This window comes from Diplotaxodon limnothrissa, linkage group LG8 (assembly GCF_057381915.1).
Source record: "Diplotaxodon limnothrissa isolate DT_005_m linkage group LG8, D_limnothrissa_male_GT1.1, whole genome shotgun sequence".
Classification (NCBI taxonomy): domain Eukaryota; kingdom Metazoa; phylum Chordata; class Actinopteri; order Cichliformes; family Cichlidae; genus Diplotaxodon; species Diplotaxodon limnothrissa.
In genome coordinates this window covers 23,157,887-23,184,074 of record NC_140603.1, presented here as the reverse complement: position 1 = coordinate 23,184,074, position 26,188 = coordinate 23,157,887, and the positions used below count along the sequence as shown (strand labels likewise).

The 26,188-nt window shown below is 43.0% G+C and overlaps 2 protein-coding genes across 4 annotated transcripts in view; both read left to right on the top strand.

The window, feature by feature from the left end:
* The first annotated feature begins 547 nt into the window (after positions 1 to 547).
* On the top strand, positions 548 to 24,897 carry ldb3b (LIM domain binding 3b). 3 transcript variants are annotated; one of them, XM_085361506.1, is made up of 10 exons: positions 548 to 592; positions 813 to 1,135; positions 13,044 to 13,195; positions 13,664 to 13,739; positions 17,364 to 17,386; positions 19,343 to 19,540; positions 20,183 to 20,206; positions 22,233 to 22,399; positions 22,561 to 22,597; positions 24,043 to 24,897. In XM_085361506.1, the coding sequence occupies exons 2-10, from the start codon at positions 1,040 to 1,042 to the stop codon at positions 24,137 to 24,139; spliced, it is 870 nt and encodes a 289-aa protein (XP_085217632.1). In that variant the 5' UTR covers positions 548 to 592; positions 813 to 1,039; the 3' UTR covers positions 24,140 to 24,897. The 3 variants fall into 3 exon arrangements, with proteins under 3 accessions (XP_085217632.1, XP_085217634.1, XP_085217633.1); XM_085361507.1 differs by lacking the exon at positions 548 to 592 and adding an exon at positions 599 to 682; XM_085361508.1 differs by lacking the exon at positions 20,183 to 20,206 and having other exon boundaries at positions 24,043 to 24,889.
* sncgb (synuclein, gamma b (breast cancer-specific protein 1)) overlaps positions 24,242 to 26,188 on the top strand; it is a 15,248-nt gene continuing 13,301 nt past the window's right edge. The window contains exons 1-2 of the mRNA XM_085360272.1: positions 24,242 to 24,295; positions 25,179 to 25,313. Coding sequence (XP_085216398.1) covers positions 24,242 to 24,295; positions 25,179 to 25,313 — 189 coding nt within the window. The remainder of the gene's footprint in view (positions 24,296 to 25,178; positions 25,314 to 26,188) is intronic.

The window sequence follows — 26,188 nt, the reverse complement described above, 5'->3', positions numbered from 1 at the left end:
GAAACCAGGTGTTTAGTCTCACACCACTGCAAAAACCCTGCCAGTTTGAAGGTGTGTGACTCAGAACTGATTCACAAAAATAATGGGATGTGGTATGTGAAATTAGAAAAACATGCAGTCTGTCACGACCTATTTAACAATGCCTACGTCTGTTGTTTGTGTTTGGTTGTGAATTAAATTGCTTTGTATCACACACACACAAACACACACACACAGAGAGTGTCGGCAACTTAATCAACTGGGTTGGTGTGTTGCTAGAAAATTGGCCTTTGGTAATTTGTTGTTTCCTCTCTCAAACAAAATGAAAGACTGAGAGACTGAAAGGCAAATGACATCAGCCCACAGACACTGATTACAGACAATAGAGTGCAAGCGGCATGTACTCATAGCACTGAGAGAGAGAGAGCCAAAGAGAGGCAGAAAGAGAGAGAGAATGTGTTGCAGTAAGAGGGGTCTATATTGGCGATATGAATCGGCAGTGAAGCATTCTGGGGCTTCGTGTTACAGGCCTTATACGGGCCAGGGCCCCTGTGTCTCTGGCTCTCTCAGCTATTCTTAGGCTGTCTGTCCCTCACCCTCAGCAACCCTACAGGCAAGAAACTCTTCTCCACATTAATACTAATTTAAATGTTCATTTTTGCCACTTTGCATTTGAGTGTTATTGATATTTTTTGATTTCGGGGTAAGAAGTCAGACTTTACTGTTTTCTGCAGTAGCTCAGCCCGACTCTTCTGTGTGTGTACCTATCTGCACGTGTGTGTCTGTGTGCACAAACATATGCGTGTGTGTGTGTCTCCATTTGTGTATCTCAGTGGTTCCATAGCACCTGACCCACCCACCCCAGGGTGTTTGTCCTGAGAGCTGGGAGCAGAAGGGTTGTGAAGCCAGGGCCAAGGGAGGTAAGAGCAACCACCGAGGCACCGAGCGGGACAAAAGGATAGCAGGGGTAGGACGGAGAACAAGGGCACAGCACACAGGAGGGGAAACCGCGCAGCCAGCAGGAGTTGTTTGCAGGAGGAGTGTTGACATTTAGCCGAAGATGAGTACATACACAGTGACTCTGAATGGCCCTGCTCCGTGGGGCTTCAGACTACAGGGAGGAAAAGACTTCAACATGCCCCTCACCATCTCCAGGGTAAGGACAGAGCGACCCTCACAGATTTGTTGTGCAACATAAAGAGAAAGTAATGAGAAATGTGACACTAACGAGACAGTCTGTAATTAGCTTGGAAAGGGAAACCAAAACTTCAGACATCTCAGACTGTGTGCACTGATTGGCTGGCTTAAAGCAAATTGAATAATTCAGTGGTGATAAAACACAAAATACACAGTTCACAATACTGTAAGCAAATGATTAACACCCTCAAACAAAACCTCTGTAACCTTTCCCTGCTTGGATAACTTAGTAAGCATCTTTTTATTTATTTGTTGTTGTGTCAGCAGAAAACCAATCACACAGCACATTCTTCAACTGTTTAATAAAGTGCCCTTAAACCCTTAAATGTAACCTAAAAAGCCTAAAAATCTTTTATTACGCAGCGCAGATTAGATTATTTTTTCCTGCTCTGACTATATTTGACATCTAGCTTGTGTTTGTGTACGCGCATACTGTATATCTGTGTGAGCAGGTGTGGTTTGTGTGTGTGCTTTGGTTATGTAATGTTGCTGTAAGCAGTGATGGTAGGGAGCCTCCGATGTAACCTCCATGGAGACTTCGAGAACAGCAGCAGTGGAAAGATGGGAATAGTTTCACTGCTGCCTGACTTAACGCTGAGTGCTGCTGGCACACTTCAGCTAATTTTCAAGAATACCTACATTTCATCTTGATTAATCACTTTTTTCCTCATCCAAGTCATTAGTTAAGCAAGTGACTATTGAAGTTATTTTAACTGTTGTAGCACCCCACCCGTGATACGGAGTCTAAATCCACTTACCTCAGTTTGGACCCCCTAGGCGGGGTGTTAGGTTCGTTACAGCCTAGATACCACAAAAAGGTTCTGGTATAGACAGGAATCAGGGAAACTATCAGTAAACCTTTGCCTGCAAGTTAGACTTAACCAGTAGTAAAAGAATCAACCCCAGACAACTCTTTAACACAAACCAAACGTTTACTGAATGTAAGGGCAGGAAAAAGTAATGTATAAAACACCCTTTTCTTAACTCAACTCAAATGATATCCAGCTCCATAAACAAATGAAACATGCTGTGTAAATGAAATATTTCCCTTTGAAATTATGTTAAACAACACAAATTATGTTATCACCTCTTGGTAAGTGACTCACGAATGTACACTCAAAAATATGCTATATAATCCACTAGATACACAATATTCACACATGGGCCCCACACACACTCACATTCACACTTGTTGCAGGCCTGTTTGCTGCTCACGCCGGACGATGGAGAAAAATCCTCTTCTCCCCAGTAAGAGCACGAAAGTCCAACTTACAGTTCAGTTGCTCGGTAGGTTTCCGTTCGCCAGTCCCAAACTAAATTCACTCTCCGCTCTCCCTGCGGACCGGATGCTGTCTCTGCTACAACGCGTTAGCCAGTCACTGTCCAGCTCTCCGACAGTCCATAGCGGCTGCCTCCGTGGCGCAGCCAGGCAGTCCGGGCTAGCCTTTAGCCTCGGCGGTCGTAGCTGGAAACACAGTTTTTTCACGGTGGTGCGACCATTGAACACAAAGTCACTTCCCCCACACTCTGTTGCGAAGCTCTCACACGGTTAGCTTTCTAGTCCGACACTCTTTTGTGCTAGCTAACTTCAGTAAAACTAACTGAGTCTCTCACTTTGGTTCAGCTAACCTCGTGCATCTCTCCATGCCGTTCTCCTCTCTTCCTCCATTACAACAGATACACAGGTCCCGTTTCATGCTACCTTCACGGGCCTCCAGAAAATTAGAACTCTGAACAATACTTTAACTCTCTTCAGAGTTACATACCATAAAATAATACTTTATGATTAACATAACAGGTTCATTGCTCTAATTACCTGTATTTACCTTGTGACATATTACAGGGCAAATTACATTCAGAGTACAGTTAAATCACATAATATTAACTGTGAACACCTTATGTTACTGTGGCGTTTAAATCCATGGGAATTACGAGTATCTACTCCCAAATTCCCATCCGGGCTACACCCTCCCCCTTCTAAATGCGTTTGATGCCCCTATCAAACCCCACAGATTTATAAACACAAAAATCTGTGCTTTGTTAGTCCAGCTCTAATTTAACACAGGAAGGGCATAGTGCTAGTGGGTGACACCATGAAGTCTGGCAAGTGTGATCTCGTGAATGTCTGTAAGTGCCACTTCCCACCAAAACCCCATGGCTCAAAACCACTACAGGGTGATCTGATGATTGCCCGAGTTCATCATAACTCAGTCTCACCACAGGCCTCTTTAGTCTCTGTGGGCGGCCCACTGGATGCTCCTCTCCTTCCAGCGACATCCCACTCTCTTCGGTTCCCTCCTCAGGGCCAGTCACCGTAACTGCCTCAGGGTCTAGCTGGAGAGCTGGAGGGTTATGATCATCTGAATTTCTTTCAATATCTGCCAAATCAGTGGTTGAACTCTCAAGATCCAACACATTTGGCTTTTGACCTTGGTCCCTCAGAAGCTGTTCTGACAGTGACAGAAGGTTTTCACAATCCATGTATGGGAATTGTGTCAGGCATGCATCTTCGGATTCCGACTCTGAAGAAGATATTGCATCTCCCTGATTGTCAACTGGTGTAGCCTTGGCGAGTCCCCTTTGGGATCGAGTGACAGGTCTATCAAACAACTCTGGTTCACTATCATTTGGAAGTCTCACTAGATACCCTATGGGTAATAAGTGGTTACGATGCACCGTTTTCTCCACCCCCCTTCCCTTCTCAGGTTTCACTCTGTATACTGGTAGACGGGGCATTTTGTCAAGCACAACATAGGGTGCAGTTCTCCACTTATTCTTCAACTTGTGCTTTCCAGAGACACCAAAATTCTTTAGCAACACCCGGTCTCCTGGTGCCAAGGTCTGTTCTTTCACATGCTTGTCATGTGCTTTCTTGTTTCTCTGATGACTTTTGTCAGCAGCCTCTGTCGCTAGGCGGTAAGCTTGTTGCAAATCAGCTTTCAGCTTAGCTACGTACTGGTGATGTGTCAGACTGCTGTGTGTCTGGTCGTTGGTTCCGAAACAGATGTCCACAGGCAGCCGGGCCTCCCTGCCAAACATAAGCAGGTAGGGTGAGTACCCAGTTGCTTCGTTCTGCGTACAATTGTACGCGTGTACCAAATGACTGATGGACTGATTCCACGCCTGTTTCTTCTTGGGATCCAAGGTTCCCAGCATGGAAAGTAACGTCCGGTTAAATCTCTCTGGCTGTGGATCTCCCTGGGGATGATAAGGCGTTGTCCGGGATTTCCGGATTCCCAACACTTTCAGAAGGTCGTGGATCAGCTTACTCTCGAAATCACGTCCCTGGTCGGAATGTATCCGGGTCGGAAGTCCATAATGCACAAAGTACCGCTCACAGAGAATCTTGGCTACTGTGGAGGCTTTCTGGTCTTTAGCTGGAAAAGCTTGTGCATATCTGGTAAAGTGATCAGTCACTACCAGAACGTTAGCATATCCCTGAGAGTCTGGCTCTAGGGATAGGAAATCAATACACACGAGATCTAGTGGCCCACTACTGGTGATCTGGTTCAATGGTGCAGCTCGTTGTGTGGGTGCCTTACGTGCAACACATCTCCCACAATTCCTGATGTACTGCTCAACTTCTGCACTCATCCTAGGCCAGTAGAATCGGTCTCGTATGAGCTCCACAGTCTTGTCCACCCCCAGGTGACCTGACTCATCATGAAGTGATCTAAGCACCATGGCAACATGCTCTCGGGGTAGTACAAGCTGATGGATTTCCTTTCCAGGTTGTCTCTGTACTTTCCTGTAGAGTACTCCATCAGTGATTGCCAACTTGTTTGCCTCTCTTTGAAGCAACATGGCTTCTGCATTGGAGTCTTTGTCGAAAGTAAAGGGAATCGCTCCATTCATAGATTTCTTTACAGGAGCGATCACTGGATCATTGTCTTGTGCTTTGATAAGCTCGGCCTTGCTTATCTGGGTCAAACACCCATAGTCAAGATGAGTGGGGAAAACAAAACACTCTGGGAGTGCCTCAGGGGAAACTCCTAACGATTCAGCAAAGCTGACTGCCCCCCCTCCTGCTGAATTTCTACAGGAGATCTGCTTACACAGAGCTTTGACACTGTCCAAGGGCAAAGTTTGCCAATCAGTGTCCTCTGTTGGTAAGGGGTTGCGCGATAACGCGTCAGCATCAATGTTGCTGCTCCCAGGTCGGTACTGGAGAGTGAAATCGTAAGTGGCAAGAGCAGCTAACCACCGATGCCCGGTGGCATTGAGCTTGGCAGTGGTGAGGATATATGTGAGGGGATTGTTATCCGTCCTCACAGTGAACTGTGCTCCATACAGGTAGTCGTGAAACTTGTCAACTACAGCCCACTTCAACGCCAAAAACTCAAGCTGGTGCACGGGGTAGTTTTTCTCTGCTGAGCTAAGCTTTCGGCTAGCAAATGCAACTGGTCGCAGCCCTTCTGGGTGTTCTTGGTTGAGCACAGCACCCAACCCCTGAAGGCTAGCATCAATGTGCAACACATATGGCTTGGTTGGGTCTGCAAATGCTAGAACAGGTGCATTTGTAAGAGAATGTATAATGTTCTGGAAAGCTTCTGTACATGCAGCATCCCACCTGTCCCCAAACGGTTCATTTACGCGATGGTAGGTCTTTTCTGGGACTCTGACAGCTCGCTTTCCCTTCTGGGTTGGTGGGTAACCTTTACATAGTTCGGTTAACGGCTTGACAATGATGGAGTAGTCCTTTATGAAGCGACGATAATACCCACAGAACCCTAGGAAAGACTGCAGTGATGGGAGATCGGTGGGTTGCTTCCAGCGAGCTACCGCCTCAACTTTGCTTGGGTCAGTGGCAATCCCTTTCTCTGACACTATGTGTCCAACATATGTCACCTGTGGCCTGCAGAACTGACATTTGTCAATGGACAATTTTAGGCCAGTCTCTTCCAGTCTGTCAAGAACTTTGATTAGTCTCTGCTCATGTTCTTCCAAAGTTCTTCCGAACACGATCAAATCGTCAAGGTACACTATGACCTCAATCATGTGCATGTCTCCCACTGCTTTCTCCATTACTCTTTGAAAGGTCGCGGGAGCTCCGGTTATCCCCTGGGGCATCCTCTCAAATTGAAAGAATCCCAAAGGACATATGAAAGCGGTCTTCTCCTTGTCCTCTTCTGCCATGGGAATTTGGTAGTATCCACTACGCAAATCCAAGACAGAGAACCACCTGCTGCCAGACAAACAGTCCAACGCCTCGTCAATGCGAGGAACTGTGTATTGGTCAGGGACAGTTCTGCGATTCAGGGTCCGATAGTCCACACACATGCGCAACCGCCCCGTTTTCTTTCGTGCCAAGACGATGGGGGAAGCATAGGGACTCCTTGATTCTTTTATTATCCCCGCTGCCAAAAGTCCTTGCAGGTGGCGGCGTAAGTCATCCAGGTCAGCTGGGGCAACACGGCGGGACCGCTCTCGGAAGGGGGTATGGTCAGCTAGACGGATGTGATGTTGCACTCCTTTAGCCAAACCCACATCCCATTCCTCCGTCGAGAAAACTTTGCCTCTCTCTGCAAGTTTCTGACTAAGCCTCTTTTTCCATTCAGCTGGTATAGGAGAGTCCCCAAAATTAAACAGAGATGGGTCAAGCATAGTAGAAGCTTTTGTGTTTGGGCCGGGGACATCAGTCACTATGTCAGCTACATGCAGATGTGCAACCACAGTGCCCATGGGAATGGCAGTGTCTTTTAGTGACTGGTTGCGCATGAGCACCAGAAACTTGTCTCTATCAAGCATCTTGGAGAACAGTACGGTTGGCTGCACAAGCACACTCGGGGGAAGGGCATGTGAAGCTGCCCGTTCTGTGATGAGGATGCTGTCTCCAATAGTGTGGATGTCTTTGACTTTACAGACAGCTATACGTTCTTTCCCAGCTGGAATGACCAGTGGGCCAGGACCAGTCCACTTAACGTTAGCTACTGGACTGTCATCATCCTTGGCAGACTCAGACATAATAGTCGGTAGGTTCTGAGGCTGCTGAACATTCACTTTGGCAGAGCAAACATTCCCCACCCTCACTTTCTTTCCAGTTGCAGGAATGGGTCTGATTTTATGAACATTGGTGCCCAACAAGACAGGTATGGTATCTGAGCACCGAGGGTCTGGGCACACCAAAGCGAGGACTGGGATAGTCTCAACTTTCTCTCGTGTTTCTTCGGGGAATTCCAATTCAATTTGAATGTACCCCCTGTAAGGATAGCTGGTCTCTGATTCACTTAGTCCCCAAATATCTAGGCCCGTAACAGAGCGTAAAGGCACATGAGACAAGTGTTTTGAATACCAGCTGTCAAAAATGATGGTCACCTGAGAGCCACTGTCTAAGAGAGCGGTGCAAGGTACACCATCTACCTTCACACCGGCTGTGGAGGGTGGCCCTACCAGTCCTTCAGGGAAACTAGGCGTCCTGACATTGACAACACTCCGGTTAACACCTACATTGGTGGTGGTCGGTTCTTTGGCAGGACTGGGAGTTCTATTACTTTCTCCCTGTTTCCGTTGAGCATGAATGAATTTCTGTATCACTTTAGGGTGGTTTTCTGGAGCCTTACACTTGGTAGAGATGTGCCCATCCTCCCCGCAGCGATAACAGAAAAAGTGACTGGGATCTCTGAGTGCTCTTGCTCCCCGCTGAAGGTGCGTGGGAGAACCATGGTGCCTGGGTGAGGGCACCGCAACCCCTTTGCTGGGGTTGACTGACATGACAGAGATCTGTTTTCTTAGCCTCACCACTTCTTTCTTTAATGCTTGGAAGTTTTTGTCTTCTCCCAAGCCGTCTGCTTCCACATTCTCTGTGGATGCTGCCCCAGGTGAATGGACACCTGGCACCCCGGCAGCAGTGGTGAGATCACTGACTTGGGTTTTCAGACCTTGTATCTCAAGTCTGAGATTTTCCACGTGTGCCCCTGTGGGTACAGTAGCGCTTTTGACATGCACGACTTTATTGAGGTTAAGTCTGCGCCGAGAAGCTTCATGCTCCTCTTCAATGCGGACCTCATTTAACAGCTGCAGAAAGGTAGGGGGATTATCTTTTCGTTCCCTTAAACGCAAACTTAACAGCATCAGGTCAGACCCTGTTGCACCTTTAATGAGCTGATCAAGACGTGCTTTGTCTATTAGGGCAGGAGACAGACCTCCCCTTTTGACCACCTTGCTGAGAGATCTCTCCATTCTTCTCAGAAACTCAGAAAGTTTCTCCCCTCTGTGTTGACATAGCATTCGGAAGGCAAAATAGAGTTCCTCTCCTGTTTCTGGTGTGTCAAAAGTATTCTCAATTACATCAATGTATTCTTGAGGTGTTGCTTCAGGGTTATTAAATCGTACAGCCTGTAAAATCTCCAACGCGGGACCCTTTACACTTTCCATTATCCTGATTTTCTTCTCTCTGTCAGGCCGATCATATTCCTCTATCATCAGTCGAGCCTGTAGTATCCAGTTCTCCAACTGCTCCTCTCCTGGGGGTGTGGGAACAACCCCTGAGAAGGTGCGCAACCTCCTGTAGCTGCTATTGTCACTGGCAGGCTTAGAGGTATTTTGCAGAAGGTCACCAACAGCTCTGATGATTGCTTCAGGAGTGGAGGCCTGAAGTGTGGCGGCAGGTCCCAAATCAGTTTGAGATGCCTGCCAGTCATCTGCAACCAGCTGGTCAACTGAACCATCCTCCTCCTCTAAGTGGCCGATGATTCTCCAGGGTGAATTGCTGCCATCAGCTAGAATGTCCAGAGGAATGGCTTTAGTATTTACCTTTTCTCTGCATTCACACAGTACAGTCAAACACTTGCTCTGAGGATCATACATACGTCCTCTAACCTTCACACGTCCAAGAACTTTAATGGATTGCAGAGTTCTTTCTATGACTTCAATCTCTGTGTCCTCGGGAACATCTTTAAGTAGTATGGCATGCGAAGGGTTAAGGCCTTCTCCTTTACACCAGTGCCGTAACTGAGCCATTTCTTGGTGTTGAGTGTGTGAATCTTACTGTATGTGTATAGTGTAACACAATACCAAACACAAACTGATTTTGCTCTGCTGTAACCTACTATAACTTCAAATCACCCTCTCTTTAAAGGTTGTCTGGGTCACAAGTTAATACTAATTACTACCAGTCTTTATCCCAGCGGTGCCTCCATTTTATGTAGCACCCCACCCGTGATACGGAGTCTAAATCCACTTACCTCAGTTTGGACCCCCTAGGCGGGGTGTTAGGTTCGTTACAGCCTAGATACCACAAAAAGGTTCTGGTATAGACAGGAATCAGGGAAACTATCAGTAAACCTTTGCCTGCAAGTTAGACTTAACCAGTAGTAAAAGAATCAACCCCAGACAACTCTTTAACACAAACCAAACGTTTACTGAATGTAAGGGCAGGAAAAAGTAATGTATAAAACACCCTTTTCTTAACTCAACTCAAATGATATCCAGCTCCATAAACAAATGAAACATGCTGTGTAAATGAAATATTTCCCTTTGAAATTATGTTAAACAACACAAATTATGTTATCACCTCTTGGTAAGTGACTCACGAATGTACACTCAAAAATATGCTATATAATCCACTAGATACACAATATTCACACATGGGCCCCACACACACTCACATTCACACTTGTTGCAGGCCTGTTTGCTGCTCACGCCGGACGATGGAGAAAAATCCTCTTCTCCCCAGTAAGAGCACGAAAGTCCAACTTACAGTTCAGTTGCTCGGTAGGTTTCCGTTCGCCAGTCCCAAACTAAATTCACTCTCCGCTCTCCCTGCGGACCGGATGCTGTCTCTGCTACAACGCGTTAGCCAGTCACTGTCCAGCTCTCCGACAGTCCATAGCGGCTGCCTCCGTGGCGCAGCCAGGCAGTCCGGGCTAGCCTTTAGCCTCGGCGGTCGTAGCTGGAAACACAGTTTTTTCACGGTGGTGCGACCATTGAACACAAAGTCACTTCCCCCACACTCTGTTGCGAAGCTCTCACACGGTTAGCTTTCTAGTCCGACACTCTTTTGTGCTAGCTAACTTCAGTAAAACTAACTGAGTCTCTCACTTTGGTTCAGCTAACCTCGTGCATCTCTCCATGCCGTTCTCCTCTCTTCCTCCATTACAACAGATACACAGGTCCCGTTTCATGCTACCTTCACGGGCCTCCAGAAAATTAGAACTCTGAACAATACTTTAACTCTCTTCAGAGTTACATACCATAAAATAATACTTTATGATTAACATAACAGGTTCATTGCTCTAATTACCTGTATTTACCTTGTGACATATTACAGGGCAAATTACATTCAGAGTACAGTTAAATCACATAATATTAACTGTGAACACCTTATGTTACTGTGGCGTTTAAATCCATGGGAATTACGAGTATCTACTCCCAAATTCCCATCCGGGCTACACTGTCAAAACTGTTACTAAATTATTTAAAATAAAAGTTAAAAAAGTTTTATAAGAACTTATAACAAGCATAATTTTCTTAAAAAAAACAAAGCAAAATCTAAAATTCAAGTTAAAAGGAAGGAAAGACTATAACCACTTAGTGTTCAGCAGAGAGACTTTCTCCCTTTCTGATTCTCTGGCAGGCACCACTGGGGGTGTATTTACAGCATTCCCTTTAAATAGCTTTAGGGGAGAGGTGGATGGATGGTTGGGAATGGGACAGGAAAGCAGCGAGCATTGCGAGGAAGCTAACGGCAGCTTGTGTTACCTTTAGTAAGCTTTCTCGTGGTCAGTTTCAGTTTCCTCGTTTGGAGCTGCTCCTGTGGAGAAACAGATGGGCAGGGGGTCGATTTAGGAAATAACAGAGAAAAGTAGGAATGAGGTGGATGCTTGCCTGAGAGTAATCTCTGCTCCCCTCCCACCTCGAGCCCTTCATTCCTCAGGCCTGATTGATGCTCAGCTGGTAATCAGGCTCTGTTATATTGATCCAGACATCTGTTACTTCATTGTCTTCTGATCCCCGTCTTAGGCAGGCGAGGGGAGCTTTGATCTGTGTCCAGGGTAAGATTGTATCATTGGATTTGTTCAGGTTACCTGTGATTGGTCCTGACAAGTTAACATAAAACACTGCAGCTTGACATGTCAGCTCAGGGTGACATTACAGTTTGACGTAACACTGCAGAGGTTTGGATTTCGGACTTTTGCCAAGAACTAATAAAAGGAAAGAGGAATGAAGACATTGGATTTCCTTACTTCTTGTTATCCAAGCCAAAGCACTTGCCACTAAGAGTGATATTTATTTATATATCTATTGTTATTAATTAAATATATTGATGTTAAAATGTTCTCATTGTGCTTGCCATAGCTGAAATTGTTTTAAAAACTTGACTCTCTCAGAGTTTCACCCACACCACTCTGGTCTATGTGCATGCTCTCTTGAGACTGACATATTTCTAAAGGAGTGAAAACATCTCTCACCATGAAAGCATCTCTCGTTAGTGCATGTGGAAAAAATAACCTAACAATAGCAACATTATGCCTAATATTTGTCCAGCTAATTGATTCAGTGCAGTCTGGCATGCTGTATAAAACCTGCAAGTAACATTTTTTTCCACATGAATTATTCATCGTTCATTTTAAAGACTCTTATTTTGAAGGATGAACGTGTTATATCTAAGGAAAACATGCGTGATGAATTGTTTGGGTGGTGTCGTGCGCTTCGCTGAACTGAGGCAGCAGAAATATTACTTCTCCTTCACCTTGCTTTTCTGGCCTCTTGCACACACGCACACACAAAGACTGAAATGGAAACACTAAAGCAGACAAAGCAGACGTAAAGAGGAAATAAAGACATGACAACAGTGTGAAAAGACACAGCAGACCAATGATAATGTGATCAAATCTTGGGGGAAAAAAATGCTTTGTAGTGAGTTTGTAGAGGCTATGATTAAAATAAACAGAAAAAAAGAACAATCAAAGAAGTTTTGCATGAATGTCAGTAGTAGGTGTGTGTGTGTGTGTGTGTGTGTGTGTGTGTGTGTGTGTGTGTGTGTGTGTGTGTGTGTTTGAGAGATAGAGAGGGGGCTCACAGGGGTCAATCACTGGCATCAGGAGCATCGCTTATTTTCAACTCTTTAACGAGTTGCCTGTAAGCCTAGACCCAATACTGTATAACCCAGACCGCTGAGCTCACTTAAACCTCCTCTCTGTGTAGTTTAACAGCTAAAACGAGGCTTTGTTGCACAGCTAGAAGTAGGAATACTGCGTTGAAGGTCATACATGAAGGATAACTGAAAGTGACAAAGAAAAGTGATGTAATGCTTTACATAATCTGAAGAATAAAATCTTTTTTCTTGTCATTCAAATTCAAGAAAATCTTCCCATCCCTCTGTTAAGGACCTTCTTCTCTTTCTCTCTTGTTCTGTGTTCTCTAACCGACATGAGACATGTCAATGAAATAAGTTCAGTGTCAGGAATAAAAGTATTCTGCACGCTTTGTGGCTCTGAAATGTTGCTGCTTTTATTTCACTGTTTTTTCTCTGCTGTTGACACTCATTAGACTCGTAGATAACAGTTGGTTACGCTCTGTCAGTTAACATAACTCATCTCCAGAGCTGAAGGATTACTTTAGTTTGCTTCATCGGCTTTTCTCTCCACTAACTTTAAGGCTTATTTACTGTGCCGCTACACACACACAGCATTAATAACTGAGTGAAAAGAGCAGCTACAGTGGAAGCGGAAGTAACACGTCGGCTGGGCGGTTTAAGGCCAACATTAGCAGGCAGATGAACAAACTGTTTGAATCGTATCTTGTGTTTGTAACTTTCTTAAATGCAGGTCAATTTGTACTAAGTGTAACTGCATATGTTTGTCAGTTTTCTGAGGAAGGTGTATCAGTGGCTCTAGCGTGACCTGCTCTGCTGACCCTTTCCTTAGATAACTCCGGGCAGCAAGGCAGCGGGAGGCAGCTTGACCCAGGGTGACATCATCTCAGCTATTGATGGGGTCAGCACCGAGGGGATGACGCACCTGGAGGCCCAGAACAAGATCAAGTCTGCCACCATCAAACTCACCCTCTCAATGCAGAAGTAAACAAGCAGCACACTTATATCTTAACACCCACCCCCACAAACTAAAGTAGGTGATGAAGAAGAAACTTTTAAGGTACTTGAGTTGGATTTGCCTTGTCAATTTGGGCGTTTAAGGAGGAGGACAAAGTGATGAAAGTGATACTTCAGAAAATTAAGGTTCCACTTCACACTTGAGTAAACTAACAGATCCGGGATTGGCTCTGTAACTAGCTGTGATTCCGCGAAATCCCTCTATGTACACACTCAGTTCAAATCAGTTTAATTTTATGAGAGTCTCTTCAATCCGCCTACACAGTTTCCATTTAGACTAAAGGTGAGCACATGAGATTTTTCCAACTTCTAGTTATGCATATGAAAAACTGGCTGATTCTGCAGCTCTAACACCAAAAAAGTGACATGAGGAAAACACATCTGACGTTTTCTCCCTGAACAGAATTTTTTATTTTTTTGCTGTATAATCTACAGATCAAGACGCCCGGCCCCAGTTCCCACGGCAACTCCAAGGATGGACTCACCTATGCCAGTCATCCCTCACCAGAAGGTATAAACACAGCCGCTCTATCATAAAAAAACATACCTAAATGACACACGCAGACCTACTGAATATCATATATGTTGTCTGTTAAATCCTGTGTGTTGGTAAATGTGTTCCGTATCCTCGTCTTATACGTGTTTGTAAGAATATGATTAACTATTTTATAATGGTGCCATCAGGCAGTGACCTGCTGCCCTCTAGTGTAAAATATTCACAGTGCAACTGAAGGGGAATCACTACAGGGAGGTCAGAGGTCAGCAAAAGAAAAGCAAAACACCAACAGAACAACTGCTAAACAAGCTGCTAGCTTTGGTTTAATTTAAAAGATTCATTTTTCATCTCTATATATCCATCTAGCTTGACATTCTCCCATTTTTAAGGCATTACAAGAGGAACATTTTGCAGGAGAAGTTCAAAAGAAGGATCAAGAGTCTTGTGGAATCCTCCTGGACAAAAAACCCTGCAAAAGAAATCTCTTCCCAGCTTCAAGATCTCCACCAAGCCAACGGGGGCAGTACAATTCCCCAATAGGCCTTTACTCCCCCGAAACTCTCAGAGATATGATTGATATGCAGGGCAAAATAGGCGAGGGATCAGCATCGGCCAGAAGAGTTTCATCGCTGGGGTAGGTTAGCACACTTTAACCACCGGTTAAATAATACGGAGAGAAGAAGATAACTAATCTGGGGGGGGGGGAGCCAAACAGAGCTCACCCAAGGAATGAAGCCACACCTCCCTCATTTAACCAAAGATTAACAGAAAATATACTCAGAACTTTCCACTGCTATTCCAGTACGCATAACCTCTCACACGTGGCACTATTTTAGGAGCGTGCATACAAATGCACCTGGCCTGCATCCAGGTAACAGAACGGGAGGAGCGCAGGATCATTTGAGGATATTTGGAGCCTCTTTACTAAAGGTCACATTCCCTCAGTACTACATTTAAATATCTCAGAACAAAAACTGACTCTTCAAGATGAAAACATAAAGCCAGTGAAATGATGCTGCCATCAGCAACATCGTCACCAAAGAAGTCTTTTTGCTGTTTCGGCTCCCCAAGTTGGTTTTTTGAAGATTTTATCATCTGGGGAATGCATCCCTCTTACTGCACACATGGGAATGAAAGCCCACAACAAAGGTTTTATTCTTGTTTGAAGCAGAGACATGCTGTTTTTGTGAGTGTCGCTGATGCGAAGGTAAAAGCTCTGCAGGTATAGCAAAAACAAACCCGCTGTACAGGTGCTGACTTACGGTTCTCTGAGCTCATTCAAAAAACCAAAAAACAAAAGGTGTCAGATTCTGTTTGTTTTTTTATTCAATAGATCTAAATAATTAGGTATTAATTTTGTTGTTTTTTGTTGCTTTTTTATCTTTGTTTTCGCCTTCTGGCTATCTGTGTGTTTAGATTCAGAAAACAAACCAATAACATTTATTTTGATTAAACAATTCTAAGGGAAAAATGCAGAAACATTCATTAAAAATTAAAGTCAGAATTTGTAAAACTGTTTTGGTTTTTCACCCCTAAAATAGCAACAATGTTTTTCAGTGGATCACATATTTAATAACCTGTAACTGACTAATCTTTTCTGCTGTATTGTGCTGTTATCACTGAATTATTCAGCGTAATAGTGGCCATTTATTTCAGCATTGTGCTTTTCTCTTTCTAAATTTATCAGTTTTGAGAATATAACTGTAGGGCCCCACTATAGTAAATTTTAGAGTTGATATTCATGTAATGAAAGACGTCCTTATAGAGGGTGATTTTCAGCTCCACAGAAAACCAAGGGATTGACTCAAAATTAGTTCCAACGTCGAGGGAAAATGCCACTATAATAATAATTTTTCTTCTGTGTTCACAGTGCATTATTGGGCTACATAATATATTTTTTGGACAAAACATAATATAACACATTCTGCACATTCTTATATATACTTTCTAAACAGATACCAGAAAAACAGCACTTTCTTCAACTCATATTTCCACCTAACAAAGCTCAGGTTGGCTCCATTTCTTTCTTATTCTTCTTTTTTGGTGTCCGTAAAGTCATATTCATGTTGCATATTTGATCTGGAAGTTCCCATACCTGGAGTCTGGTGGGAGTTGAATTATGGCCGCTGTTGAGCGGTCTCTTCTCAGAAGGATGGCATGTGTTTGCGTGAAGTCTCAGTCATGGAATACGTGTAGAGTTTAATTAAGGGTGTAACGTGTTTGGCCTCTGACATATCACAGCCACGTATCAGTCTCCCCCTAATCTGTTTCCCCTCTGCTGAGCCCTTACAGTAACAGCCAATGGGAAGTCAGGTGTCAGAAAAACGTGCTCCATGCAGAGCACAGGATGATGACGGCAGCGTCATGCCAGCAGCCCCACCTCACTGAGTACATGCGGACACACACACACACACACTCGGAGAGGACGAGCAGCTGTTGTACGCAGTTATGGAATGTTCCGCTCTGGTTACACACCATCATCCTGAATCCCCTGAAGGCCAAACCTGAGAAAGGACACCCCGTCTATAGGGAGATGCCCCATACGTGATATGTTTCACTTTACTGTACCCTGAACACATCCATGTACTGTAGAGACAAACATTTATGTGTCTCACCACTGTGGAATTGAACACATTTACACTGACAATATGAAGTTGGCAATGATTCCTCGCATAAGAGGAAGTCAGTCTCTCTGAAGATTGAAATCATTCAGGCTTAAAATCTCACACGATATTGGTTATGCTGCACTATGTGTAGCTCATTAAAACTATCAGGCACTCTGTTTGTCCTCTCAGTTTATTTTGAAAACAGCAACAGAACTCACAAATACTCACAAACTCAAAGCACATTCAAACTGACCTCTGCAGTAGGTGAAAATTTAATAAAACTATATAACTGTGTCTGGGATAGGCCCCAGTCTATTAGCGGTTTATAAGCTAGATGCATGGATGGATGGACAGACTGAACTATTGCCATATCATTAGCCTTGTCTTGTGCCCATATTAAAAATGAAACAACACTGAAAACCACCATTTGTTCCAAGTAACCCTGAGAATAAGAGTGAAATGGATGCAGATTTATGAAGGTGAATTTGTGTGAAACTTTACAAACTCCTGTTTTAGCAGGTTTTAAGAGCCCAGAGTGTAACCTTTTATACATGAGACAGATTCTTGGCAAAAGCTAAAGTGAAACCAACATAAATATTTCCATATGCAGGGTTAGAAATCTGCAGTAACTTGTCTGTGCCAGCCTGTGTTCATCTATCTGTAATGTCTGCTGTTCTGACATAAGTTGAGCGGGTGGTTTGCGTTCTGTTTTGTGTGGTTGTGTATATTTTTGTCTGTTCTGTGCTAAATGTGTCTACATCCCTGTCGTCCTGTGTCATGTGACTGAAACACTTCTGCTCCTGTCAGTCACTCCTGAGGTTTCAGGGGTAGCAGGGAAATATCCCAGTGATGGGAAAAAGGCTGCTATTTTGACCAGTACATGGGATTACACATGAGCACTGTAGCCGGATGGTTTCCTGCAACGCACATAGGGCTATTGTTATCCACAAAAAATACCTGTAGTGATTCACCACATTCCCCCCTTTTGTCTATTTGTCTCTCTTTGTGTGTCGGTTCCTCTGGTGTGTTACAGGTTATTGCAAACACAGCTGCAAAGTCAGTACCTTAATTTATTTTTACAGCATTTCATGTGCATGAAGTGAAGCGCAGCAGTATTAGCAATTTTCGATCATCCACTCGTAACTTTGGTGTGAGGTTGTGGGATTTGTGTGTTTGTGGTTGAACTAAAGCTTCCTTGTAGCTGTTGGGCTGCACTGAGCGTGGCGTTCACAAGCTAAAAATTCAAGTCATGTTAAAATCATCTGGTCCCCAGAAGTGGAAAATGGCAGACTACCACATTACTTTGGTGACTTTGGCCAGAATCTCTACTTTTCTCCATGTCACAAGAATTGACTGTGCATCGTTCTTCACTTTGTTTATCTGACAGCTCTGTTGCCATTTACTTTATCATAAAAATGTAACATGCCTGCCAAGATTACATTGTAGCCAAGAGACGAGTTCCAACGTTACTTACATTTTGAGACAAAGAAACCAAAACAGACTGTAAATTTTAGCGCTGACACAATTTTATTTCTCCCTTAAATAATTATTTCATTTTCATTTCATTTCATTAAGTTTATTGATCCCAAAGGAAATTGTTTAAGGCTGCCGGCATTCCAGCATCAGCACTGAACTCATAATGTACTGAGACATTTACCTGCATTTCCACTTCTGCTGGTCCTTTTAATCAGTTTTACTGTGTGTGAAATTCATAACAGATATGTTATGTATTTGCAGTACTATGCCTATATCAGTATAACTGAGTGCATCATTTTAAACATGCCAGTGATGACCTGTCAGTTTGGCCTGCTGGGTGCCTGAAACATTAGCATGTTTGGTTTTCTTTGGACTTGTTTGTTTGTCAAGTAAAAGCTAAGAGTTTAGAAATGTTCAAGAGATGATGTCAAAGACCTTTTAGTTTCTGTTGACATGCTGTGTCCCAATTCCACAAATATTAGAAATATTAATTCACTGGTATTAAATATTTATCCAGTAGGATCTGAACATTTGCCGCACATAGTACACGAATAATGCTGTGTTTAGTTCCCCTCTAAAGTTGGGTGTTGTAGCTTGGAACAACGTGATTCCCGATTTGAGCATTTTCAACTTGGAAAATCAAGAAACACTATTTTATTTATTTATTTATTTTTTTGCTCCTTAGGTAAAGCCTGTCATGTGTGACAAGCACTTAAAAGCCACCACAGCCCATAATCGATAGAGCCCGGTCAGTGATCTGTCTGTGGCTTATTTATTAGCAAGTCACAAATATGCAACAATACAGATGAAAAGTTTTACTGTTTACATTCGCTGCTGCCATCTAGAATAGTTTCAGTCGAGATGGTGGGGTTGCTCCAACTTTCCAAGTTTGAAATCCGATTTTAAGGCAGAGTTCCAGGTGAAAGTTCCATTTCTGAACTTGGAAATTCTGACTTCAGCTGGATTGCACTGTAAGAAGTTAGCATATGACATATGCAGCAGCTAATGTCCCTTCCAAACAGTGACAGCAGGATGCAATGCTCCCTGTGTCAACTAGATTATTTTAAAATATACTTCATTGTGGCTTCAGCATTAAAAGTGAAAGAGCTGTTAGGTTGTCTCTATGTCTATGGGCACTTAAATACTGTTAATAAATTGTGAACTTTTAAGTGATGTTTGTAGACAATCCCAAACTTTGATGGTGTAAGTCAACATATGTGGCATGGTGGTGCAGTGGTTAGCACTGCTTCCCCACAGCAAGAAGATCTGGGGCTCGAATCCAGTCTGGAATCACACATTTTTCCATGTTTTGGATCTGGGACACAGCTACAGTACAGAGTGGTGAATATTTGCTAACCACTACAGCGGTACAACAGCCCCCCCTTTCTGCCGATTGCATGACTACACCTTGACCTTGCCTTTTCGTTCCCCTCATATCCCCGTCTGTTAACGCCTCATGTTTAAACCCTTCACCCCACACCTGAAACCTTCTTCTTTTACCCACTGACCTTTCACCCTTTCCACCTGCTCTGACAGTGTGGAGTACACCCCCAGCTTCAACCCCATTGCTTTGAAAGACTCAGCCCTGTCCACCCACAAGCCCATTGAAGTGAAGGGTCCAGGAGGAAAAGCCACTATCGTTCACGCTCAGTACAACACACCAATCAGCATGTACTCACAGGACGCCATCATGGACGCTATCGCAGGGCAGTCACAGGCAAAGGGACACGACAGGTGAGGACACACAACTAAACCAATCCCGCCCCCAGGTGTTTTATACCTCTTTTGCACTCACCATTTGATGACATCACACTGACTGAACAAAGCCACGTGTTTAGAAATTAAAGGGTCAGTTACTCAAATGACAAAAATCCCCATATTCATTCACTCAATCTTCACTTGCTGGTTATATTAAGGCACTAAAATCTACTTTGATTGTCAGATTGGTTTAAAATATGCCTCTGTGTGTAAATGACACACCAAAAAGTAGTTTGCAAGTCAACTTGTGAGTTATGAATGAGAATCCCATTTTACTGTTGCCATAACGCAGTAGGTCACAGCATCACTGCCACTATGAGATGCCAATGTGTCTGATAAAACAGCAGTGGTTGATGAAACTGACCTTTTAACTTTTGCCTGAAAAGCTCCAAATAAGGTGGAGCTTCTGAGCATACGTTAAGCCTACGCTGCTACAAATAGGGTGTCTATAGTGGTGTAGTGTATGCCCGGGCTTTTCCTTGTTGTCTATGTCCATGCCGAGTACTCCTCCGTGCCTTCACCCACTTTCCTCTGCTCATTCCATCCAACCAACCAACCACACCCGCGCTGTCCTCCACCCATCCCTGCCCATCCTTCCTTCCTGGTTGTGACATGAAGTGAAGAGGCAGGCTCCCCCTTGGCGTAAGTACAGCAGAGCTGCTTTTCCGTCTCGCCTCTCCTCATCCGTGCGTCTCCTCTCGTCTCACGACTTCATAATAGCTTGCGCATTGTGCCATGTGTCTCATAAACTAATGCCCGACTGAAAAATGTCTGAAAATCCTCCAGCCTCCTGTATACAGAATTTATGTTTTTATGTGTTTGTCTGAAACATCACATCAAAGTGTTTGATGCACACTAACCATGAGGTTGTCATGGTTATGTGTGAGGAAGTACCGTGGGTACTTTGGCCTTAGTGTGAGAGTGCAAGTCGAGTTTAGAGTCATACTCTGAAAAAAGGAGCCAGTATCATCACAGCTTCGGGAACCTGATGGGATTTCATCTGATGCAGTTTTATGGCATGGGAATGTTCTGAGTATCACAGGTTTTTAAAACATCTACTGCCCGGACCCGCACTGAATCACTTACTAACTGCTGTGTACATGCTCCTGAGTATTTACTGTCATGAAGACTACAAGACAGTAAATACAGGCACTTAAGGTAAAACTATAGATCAACAGAACAGAATTGAATATGATGGATTAACACATAAACTATAAAAATGTAATAATTAACCTTAATGTAAAAAATGCCCATGATTGTATAAAATTCAATATTTAGTGGGTTTTCAGTGGGTGTTAATACTGCAGATTTCAGCAGGTCTTTCCAGTTTCAGGTCTGTTACACACTGAGATTAGAGACTTTCAAGAACTCCTAAAAAGCAAAGAATTATAGACACATACAAATATGCATACAGTGCTGTGAAAACGTCTTTGCCCCCTTCCAGATATCTTCATCTTTTTCATATTTGTCAGACTAAAATGTTTTAGATAATCACAGAAATTTTAATGCTAGACAAAGATAACATGAAATGATGCAAAACCCTTGGCAGAAAGAACTGCAATCAAGTTTTTTTTGATAACTTTGAAGGTTTTTTTTGTATTATTATTAGCATGAATAGCCTGTTTAAGATCATGCCAAAGTTTTTCAGGTCACTGCAACCTTGATTTGGGTTTTTTGTGCCATTCAGAGATGGACTTGCTGGTGTTTTTCGGATCATTGTTCTGCTGCAGCCCAAGTCCGTTTGAGCTTAAGGGTCCAAATTGACGGCCAGATATTCTCCTTTAGGATTTTTCATAGAGAACAGAGTTCATGGTTCCATCAGTTGCAGCAAGTCATCCAGGTCCTGAAGCAGCAAATCAGCCCTAGACCATCACACTACCACCACTGTGCTTGACTGTTGACATGATTTTCTTTTTATGAAATGCTGTAATGGAACTTAAATCTTGCAAAAACTTTACGTTTTGGCTCATCAGACCATATATTGTTTTCCCAAATGTCTTGGGCATCATTAAGATGTTTTTTTTTAACAAATGTGCAGAAAGCTTTTGTGTTCTTTTTTTGTCACCTGTTATTTTCTCCTTGGAAGTCTCCCATGGATGCCATTTTTTTTCCAGTCTCTTTTTTGTTGTTGTTGAACCATGAACACTGACCTGAACTGTGACACGTGAGGCTTGCAGTTCTTTAGATGTTGTTCTGGGTTCTTCTATGACCCCTTGGATGAGTCATCATTCACTCTTGTTGTATGTTTGGCAGGCAAAAGTTTCACAACTTTACCACTAATTGATGATTTAACAAAGGGCAATTAGTTTTTCACACAGGGCCTGGTAGGTTTGGATATATAACTGTATTTTGTATTTATTTGGGTTTTGTCTAGTATTAAAATTTGTTTAATAATTTGAAATATGTCAAAACTAAATGTAAAAACTAAGAAATTAGGAAGGATGCAAATAATTCTTCACAACACTGAATTAAAAGAGTGATGCTTTAGGCAATTTTACTTTTTGTTCCAATATTTGTTTTTGGTGTACAAATATTCTACTACTCTAATATCGTTAGGTGGTAGTGTATCATGGGCACTTAATACATGATCTAGTTTCAGCTTTTAAAGGTTGGGCCTTAACATCCATCATTGTTCCGATGACGTCTAACTGAACTCTTTGTCCTGCAGTGGTGTTCTGCCCATCAAGGAGCCTGTGGTAGATTGTGCATCTCCAGTGTACCAGGCAGTGATCAGGCCAGGAGAGCCCCTGGACATGACTGACTGGGCTCGCCGCGCTGCCAACCTGCAGTCTAAAAGCTTCAGGATTCTGGCCCACATCACTGGCACCGAATTCCGTCAGTACACTGACTCCACCTTATCTTCTTGTCCTTTCATCCTTTATGATTTCATACCCTCTCCCTGAATGTGCCCGATACTTCTCCTTCCAAATCCTCAATTAGTTATCATCTCATTGAGAGATCTTACTAAATGCTCTTGTTTATGTCTGTCAATGCAGTGCAAGACCCAGATGAGGAAGCCCTGCAGAAGTCAAGGTAAGAGTGGTCTTTTAATGGTGCGTGACCAGTCTACTGACAGTTGGAGACATTAGAGAGGTTCAGATACTTTAGCAAAATTGAAAAATTACATCAACTGGCATCAGCTACCTTGTCTTAAAGAAAAATGCATAGAAAGCTAAGCTGAACTGAAGTGGATACTTCAACTTTAATTAAAAGGGTTTAAGAAAGGTATTGCATTAACTGTTTATTGCAGCCATTTTTATACATAGCAATCCACTTTCATATGCTCAAAAGTAACTGGACAAACCAACATAACTTTTAATGGAAGGATTGTTTCTAATGCTTGGATCCCTGCTTGAAACCCTGCTCTGCCAGGCCTTTACTGCAGCCAGCTTTCCTTCTGCTTTAAGGGTCTCTTTGACTTAACTTTTATATCTAATAACCTATTTTGACACTAGAACATCATCTTTTGAATTTTGCCTCAGCTAATTATTCATTTGCACTGTCAGATTAGTTTTGCAGCACTTGGTTGAATCTGAGCAGAGAGCTCAGCTGCTTCTATTAGGAACGTATCAGCAATAAATACTAGTAAACCAGCTCCACTGGCTGGCAGCTATATACGCCCATGCTTCAGTACGCTGGCATGCTTTAGATCATGACTTGCTCTTTTCCTTCTTCATACTCTTCTCCTTCCATCATTTTTGTGCAAGTTAATCTTGTACGTCTTGAGAGTTGTTTTTTGACAACCTCTAAAGAAACACTTTACTATCATCAGTTTATTTCAGAAAGGAGAGACACCAAGATACAGAATACAATTAATCTATTTGACGATTAGACTCTGATGACTCCCAGTGATAGGAATTAGGATAGGACCCCCTGGAGTCTAAGCCTCCATCTTCATCTTCATCGTCACCGGTGTTTAAATGAAGCTCTGAGTGACAAGAGTGGGACAGAGTGCAGGCTGATTGGCTCAGAGAAAGTGGGCAAGAAGATGATTGGACTAGAGCAAGGATGTTGCCATTGAGTTTGATAGCATGGAAACCTGACAGTGATCGAAACAATATCCTCCTGAGACCCAGCCTATTCATTTTTGTCCTCTGTAATGGACATTTGTTTTTAATCTGTATCCTTTGACTTATTTGAGCGACCCTACTAAGTCTCAATGTGCTCAATAGAGGACATTCTGGCATTTCCAGTGATATCTCATGTTTGGGTGGTCTCTTTTACCTCCAAAGAGGCAGGAAATCACGAAAACAGAAAAATACTTTTTTCCTCAGTTCTCTGGAATCCACTTGGAAAAGTGGTGCACTATGTTTAAAACTGGCTTTTTCTTCTGTAATACACTTTGATGATGTACAGATGAAAAATTATAAAGAAGTGTGTCACTCTCCAAATATGCATGCACCTAACCGTAAACTAAAAAGTGTTATTTATTTAATTTCTTTCCCCACGCACACACATATTGTTTTCCCTACCATCAGAGAGAAGTTTGAGTCGGAGGTCAAAGGGCCCCGCTTTGCCAAGCTGAAGAACTGGCATCATGGACTGTCTGCACAGATCCTTAATGTCCAGGAATAAAGAGGAGAAGGTGAAAACAAAGGGAAAGAGAAAGAGAGAGAGGGGGGAGGAGGAGAACATGTAAAGGACGACATGGACAAAAGGAGGAAAAAGAGATAAATTATGGAGAGAGATAAGGAGCAAGAGGAGGAGCAAAGTGCTCGGGAATGTGACATAGTATTGTAGCCCAGATTAGTTTGATGAAAGATACTAAATGTTAGTGTAAGAATGCTAAATGTTAAATGTCAAATATATCTGTCAGCTGCTAAAACCTGATCTAGCATTTGGGTTTTTCTTTCCTTGTTTCCTTTTTGTTTGGGTTCTGTCTCTCTTATGTGAAAGGGAAATTGTACAAAAAATGAAGTATTCAAGTGAAAATGCAGAAATTATGTTTCTTTTATGCACCAGTACGTAAACAAACATATGAATTTTAACACTATGTGCATGTTTGTGAGGCAGCACACATAGAGATGTATCTAAATGCACCAATACAGTATGTAAAAAAACAAATGCACTGATATGAATGTGAATAAATGTTTTCTTAAAACAATACGGCTGAATGAACTGCTGGAAACCGCTGGAAACATGGTGTGGTGCTATGATTGAGACGTTCATCAATCGTGTTTCCTGTCATTTCTGTTCCTGATGGAAAAGCAGAAGCAGTCTTTGACTTTGCAAACCAGGATAAAAACTAAACCAAAAACAAAAGAGCATCTAACAGCTTTTGACAGGATAATAAGATGATTGTTTATTTGCTTGTGGCACCGCTGGCACTGGCACAGCTGTGATAACAGGGCTGACAAAGCCTTAGATATGAACACAGCATGTGGAGCCACAATCTTCAGCTTTTATTTTAAGGCAACGCCATTAAACTTTTTCTTATTTTCTAACATTCACTTCTCAAAACAAATTAATAAAACACTGAAAACATATCAGATCTCAATGGAAAAATGGAAAAAATGGTGCTCAGTAGTTTGTATGGCCCCCATGTGCTTATATGCATGCATAACAGTGACAGCTCCTAATGGGATGACAGGTTTCCTGGGGTTTCTCCTTCCAGAGCCTGGGCATTGTCGTGCACCAGGAGGAACCCAGGACCCACTGCACCAGCGTAGTGTCTGATATTGGGTCCAGAGAGTTCATCTTGATACCCACAACAAACCTTTTGGCAATTGCATCTCCTGGAGGAGTTGGAGTAGTTGTGCAACCTCTGTAGGGTCCAGCTATTGCCTTATACTTCCAGTAGTGACACCGAGAACAGCCAAATGCAAAGCTAATGAAAAAACGGGAAACATGAGGTGGGAAAAAATATCAGTGACCTCCATCTGTAAAATCATTTCTGTCTTCGGGGGTTGTGTCATTGTTGCCTCTCTTGTGCACCTGTTTTTAATTTCATTGATACCAAAGCAGCAAAAACAACTCCCTCTGCTACTTAACTGACCAGATTGATTGGCTGGATGCTGTACTCTAAAATCCCCCTTTCAAATTTTTTAGCAGTGTATACTGTGGCAGTGAGTTAGCATCCAGGGGTTAACAATATTAACTCTTTGTTTAGTTCTGTTTCTTCACCAACACATGACAAAGATATTTGGCTGTGTTTTTCTGCTATTCGCTCCCCAACCAGCTACCTAATGTTTCTGCACTTTCTGGTGAAAACTGACACACCAAACATGGACTTGACCAGTGAGGCCACAACAAAAAATATTAAAATACAGAACCAAAAATTCAATTTCTAGAAAGAAAACTTCTGCAGAGCAGAGGGGAACTGCATGAAGGGGGGCTACCAGCAAGGCTCTTTTCAGGTAAACAGTTTATCGTTCATAGTCGTGCACGTTGACTTGGACTTGGCTACAAAAGATTTGCAAACAGCATCAGTGACTGATGATCATACATCTTATGACTTAACAGCTGAAGTCTAAATAACCCCCCATCACTGCCATAATGCTGCGTCATGATGCGATGAGTCCTGTGAACACCAGAGGGCAGTCAAAGACCTGAAGGAGGGACCCTCCGCCTCTGCAACAGCAAAACAGCGCTTCATGGATCACGGTGTTCTAGCTTCATCCCTTC